The sequence below is a fragment of the Chenopodium quinoa genome, unplaced genomic scaffold, assembly GCF_001683475.1.
Source record: "Chenopodium quinoa cultivar QQ74 unplaced genomic scaffold, ASM168347v1, whole genome shotgun sequence".
Taxonomy (NCBI): domain Eukaryota; kingdom Viridiplantae; phylum Streptophyta; class Magnoliopsida; order Caryophyllales; family Amaranthaceae; genus Chenopodium; species Chenopodium quinoa.
In genome coordinates, this window is record NW_018744455.1 from 26420 (window position 1) to 32071 (window position 5652).

At 33.8% G+C, this 5652-nt stretch overlaps 1 protein-coding gene across 1 annotated transcript; it reads left to right on the top strand.

Moving 5' to 3' along the window:
* The first annotated feature begins 1079 nt into the window (after positions 1-1079).
* Positions 1080-1463, top strand: LOC110697026. The gene has a single exon (XM_021874360.1). The coding sequence runs from the start codon at positions 1080-1082 to the stop codon at positions 1461-1463; it is 384 nt and encodes a 127-aa protein (XP_021730052.1).
* Positions 1464-5652: the final 4189 nt, after the last annotated feature.

Consider the following 5652-nt stretch of genomic DNA (forward strand, 5'->3'; position numbering starts at 1 on the left):
CACCTAACCCAAATACGAAAAAAATACGAAAAAACGAGAAAATAACAAAATAAAACCCAAATCGGAAACGCCAAATCTACCTAGATCCAGCCCCAATTCCCTTACCAAAAATCAAAACAACTAAAAATTGAAACAACCAAAACTCAAAACAACCATAAATCGAAACAACCATAAATCGAAAAAAATAAACAAAAAAAAATTGAAATCAAACAAATTAAATAAATATACAATTATCTTCTGAAATTAATAAAATAACATTACAATTATATTAAAAATTTAATTATAATTAGAATTGTTTTTTTTTAAAAAAAAAAAAAAAACTAGATCTACAGTTGTTATTGTCGTTGCTGCTTGGGCTGGTGTTGTTGTTGTCGTTGCGGTGGTTTCCACGCTACTAGGGTCGTTGTTGTCGCTGCGCGGTGGCCGGAATGGTGTGGTTGTTGTTGTTGTCGCCGTTGAAAAGAAGAAGAGGAGATCGAAAAAGGAGAATGACATGGCCGGAATGGTGTGGCTGTGAAGGAGGAGATCGAAGAAAGAGAGAATGAGAGGAGAAGGAGAAGAGAGGAGAGAGAAAGAGAAGAAGAAGAGGCGTAGGGGAGGAGAGGAGAGAGAAACGAGAAATAAAAGGGGGGATCCGGGTATTTTTTAGGGTTGTGTAGGGTTAGGTTTTTTTTTATTATTTAATTACATTCCGACGGAATATTTTTCGTCGGAAAATAAAATTTTCGACGGATTTTATTTCCGCCGGAAATTTAATGTATCGACGGAATAATCCGTAGGAAGTTTCCGACGGATTTTATTTCCGTCGAAACATTAAATTTCCGTCGGAAATCCCATAAATTCAGACGGATTTTTATTCCGTAGGAAATTTCCGACGGAAATTTATTCCGCCGGAATTTACTGAATTTCCGACGGAAAAACATGTCCGTCAGAAACGGTCCGTCGGAAATCAGCCTATTTCTAGTAGTGTGTGAGTTCAAACTCTAGATGGCTTCCCCCTTCTGCTCCCATGGTAAAAGGGAATGTTGATGCCCATGTAATGGCTGGAAATGGGGTGAGTTTTGGAGTGGTTATAAGAGATGCGGGCTGGAGAGTTACTAGTAGCTGCAGTCAAAAAGCTCGATGTATGCTGGTCCCCGGACTTGGCAGAAGCAGGTGTTGCTGCTTTTGGTGTGAAGTTTGCCAACAGACTTGGATACAGGGACGTGGAACTAGAGTGTGATGCAATTAATGTTGTTCAAGCAGTCAACAGCAAACACAAAGGTGCTACCCCGATTTATTTGTTCTATGAGGATATCATTAGAGCAAGTTTAGACTTTAATTCCTTTATTTGTAAGCATGTTAAACGAGGGGAAAATGTAGTTGCTCATTGTGTAGCACGGTGGGAAACTACCTATTGGACTGAACGTATTTGTATGTCTGTTTTCCCCCAAAGCCTAGTTGCTTTGGTGGACTTGATTTAATTTAATAAAATCCCGCCCTCGTTTGCTGAAAAAAAAAAAGGTAAATTCTTGTTAATTTCTTGTTTTTGTATCTTGTTTTGAGATCTTACTTTTCTAATTCTTTGATTTCTATTTAAATTCTTGTTAGTTTGTTCTTTTAGTATCTTGTTTGGAGTTCTTTTTTTTTTTTTTTTTTTTTTTTGCTAGGAAAAATCAATGAAAATTAAGGCATAAAAAGAACTGGGAGTCATTTAGACAGTCATCCTAAATTATTACGTGCTTTGGATACTAATTATAGATTAATTTAAATAATTTATCAAATTAATTTAGAAGTCATTTGGACAGTCATAACTAAATAATTACATGCTTTGGATGTAATGTTAGATTAATTTACATACTTTATCAAATTAATAGCATAAAAAGAGAGAAAAAGTTATTGGAGATAATAAAGTGTGGTGGTTTATAGTCATAATAACTAGTAAATGCATATGTCAATGTCATGTCGTTGCATTAAGATTAGAATCACATTCTTTAGCAATCTCTGTCACAAATCACAATCTTTTAGTTTTGATGGTAATGAAGTTCTATAGAATGCACTAAAATTGTACTGATGAATAAACATATACTAGTAATATTTTATTATAAGTTCTCTTTAAATAGATAAAGAACTTAAATACGAAATCATTAGTGCTAAGTATAAATGTTAGCGACTTAGCGATGAATAGTTTTTGTTGTGTAAAATTTTCTAGTATGGACCATTCTCAATTTCTTCACAATTATCTTGTTCCAAAATATAGAGCTATTAAAATTGATTAGGGAATATCCAAGCATGAAGGTAAATTAATTTTTTCTCAAATGATTTTTTAATTGATGTAATTTTTGCTTGTATATGGGAATTGATGATATCTGATAAACCTACATTAAGGATCATTGAAATATAGATGATAGAAGAGAGCGATGTAGTGGATTGTTCAGTTCATTATACTAATTTCTTTATTTTATTAATTACTCCGTAATAATGATTATATATATATTTTTTCTACAATCAAATATTATTTCAACTACTGAGGGGCAATGAGTGAGGTGATGAAAAAAGTGCTAGCGAAGAAATGGTTGGATCGGTTAACACGGAAAAATTTAAAACTAGAAAGAAGGGAGGGAGGAGCAAAGGTGGGAAATAAAAGGGGGTAGAAGGAAAATCTTGAAAGGAGGTTGGAGGCATAGAATTAGAAGAAGTGATTGGGAGTGAGCGAGGAAGAGTAGAATCTAAAGGAGGGTGCATTAATTTGACTAGACAAATACATACAGGTTGAAGCATTGTTATTAAAATCCCGATTTAAAATCTTAGAATCTTACGATTTTACGATTCATGTATGTTAAACAATTTGATTTAAGATTCTGCCCGATTTTACACATTTCACGTAACGAGTAAAATCCTTACAAGTTTAAAAATATACCTACAAAGTTATTTATAAATATCTATTGTCAATTATTGGTTGCTTAATAGGTAAACAACTAGTTTCTATTAATAATTAGGTTTCAATTTCATAATTTAAATGTATTAGGGGACATAAAGAGTACTCAGCAAAATATCGCGCCAGACTTGTTGTCAACTTTTCAGTTTGCATGACAAGACTTAAGAGACTGTCTGTAACAAAAAACAGGTCTCTTTAATCAATAGTTTTTTTTTTTTTTTATATTTTTTTTTTTTGAGAATGGGGGTATTTTTTGTATTTTTTTTTTGAGAGTGGGGGTACAACTGTACCTCTGTGTACCCCCTGGATCCGCCACTATCAGTAGATCAGATGCAACAGATCTCTTACTGAACCAACCAGACAACTCTTAATAAACTCCTTAATCTGATCATCTGCTACTGCATTTTAGTGCAGCAGGCATTACACCTCTCATAATCATCATCTCAATCTCATTCCAATTCCTGCATTCACTGTAAATATTTTCTCTACTCATCATCTGAATTCTGAAAGCACACATCCCGAAAGAATGTATATCAATGTGATACCGAATATATGTAATCAAAGTTTATCTTGTAATTATTCTTGATTAATTCTTATTACGCATAATCTAAATATTTCTATATATTCTCATATTTCCTCTTTTTCCCTTCTTTTTTATTCTTTGGCTTTTATTTTAGCATTTAATAGTGTCTTAAAAATATTCAATGAATATTTGAAGCAAAAAAAAGTACAAAAAATAAACAATAGATTAAAGTTACAAAATTAAAAATAAATCATGTGTACAACACACTCTTATCATTCTGGTTAGAAAAATGGTTAAACGTTGTTTCGCTAATTTTTATACCAATATGTAGCCACTCAGTTAACTTTTATACTAATTAGTTGACACTTGCTAACTTTTATACCAAAATATGTCGTTGACCCTAATTTTTATACCAATATGTCACAAAAGTGCTTATTTTTATACCAATATGGTTAATTGCCCCAAACAAAGATTGTTGTGGAATTTTTTTATTATAAAAAATAAAGTTAATTCTATTTTTCCTATAACTTTTTTATTGTGCGCTGGTGCGCTAAACTGGTATGCTTGTTAAAATTGCTAATGGAAGTACTGTGGTATCATGAATTCATGAATGCCCGAATAATTTTCATTATAAGCAAAATGCCTCTATTGTCACACTCAGAATTTAGAAGTAATCCCTTTAAAGGTTGGTTGTTAGAGCAAGTTAGTGCGCAAATCGGTGGTGGTGTTTCAGGCTTGTTCTCAGCCTAATGTAGATTGATCAAAACCCCTTTTATTATAAACAACACTAAATAAATAGATTAGCAGGTTAAAGACTCCCTAACCTTATAAATCACAATTTTAGATAATAACACAACTTTCACAATTTCAAGCATTTCAATGTTTTAGCATTTTTTTATGTAAAGACCTACATGTAATGTAGTGTTATTTAACTCACTTCATGCTAACACATATAAGAGAAAATACAAGTTCATCTTTGTGATAAACTTGAAGCGTTTATCTAAGGGTATAATTGTTCATTTGCGTATTTAAGTATTTGTTTATCTAAGTATGGCTAATGTTGCATTATATAGTTTAATTGTCGTAAAAACACTCAAATAAAATATTTTTAAATACTCTGGCACAATTCCCAAGGCATTGTATTTACTCTAATGTCATTAGATAAACGCCCGTTTATCATCAAGATAAACGCCCGTTTATCATCAAGATAAAGCGGGGCTCCCCCAACATATAACCTATTGAAGAAGTCTTTATATATAAGGAAAGATTGTTATTATTAATCCCAACTTTAGGTCATTTACTTTAATTAATCCCAATTATCGATTATTCCTGAATAATCCCAATTTGAAGGGGCGTTTTCTTTTATCAGGTCATAACCGGTCAACAAAAGTCAATGACCTATTATAATAGGTTACTTAACACGTATCAAGCCTTGATTGGTCCAAAAAATTAAAAAAAAAATTCAAAACAATTTAAACAAAAATGAAAAAAAAAACTAACCACCATCAGCCCCAAACCCCTCCCGCAAAACACACCCACCCCCTCCTTTCCTCCCGCCGGCGATTACCCCAGGCCACCCCTTGAAATTCCGACAACCTTCCCCATAACACAACCATGCCAAAGCATGAATTGCAAGTACAAAGAAAGAACCCAACTTTGGAGAAATCAAGGATGTTATTCGATCGGAGAGGGTGATTCCGGTGATGTTGAGTTTGAGGCAACCCCTATGAGTAAACCCGAATTCGTCAATGGTTAAATATGGGTCGATTGTCAGATTTGCTTTTGTTTGATCGGATTTCAGCGGAGGAGAGAGAAAATAAGGTTAGGAAGAAGAAGAGAGTTACGGTGGTGATGCGGTGGCAGTGGGTCGATTTTGAGGGTTGTGGTTAGGAGATAGGGAGTTTTACGGGGTGGGTGAAGGGATGGGGAGGTTGTCGGCATTTCCCGGTGGCGGGGGGGGGGGTGGGTGGGGCGGGGCAGGGAGGGGGTGATGGTGGTTACCGGTGGGGGAAGGGGGAGGAGGGATGGAGGGCTAACGGTGGTTTCCAGTTTTTTTTTATAATTTTTTTTTTGTTTTATTGTTTTTGACTAATTAAATTAAGACCAAAAAAAATTAAGATTAAAAAAAATTACCTTTTAACCGGTCATTTGACCAGATAAATGAAAACACCCATCAAAGTTAGGATTATTAAAAAATAATCGATAGTTGAGA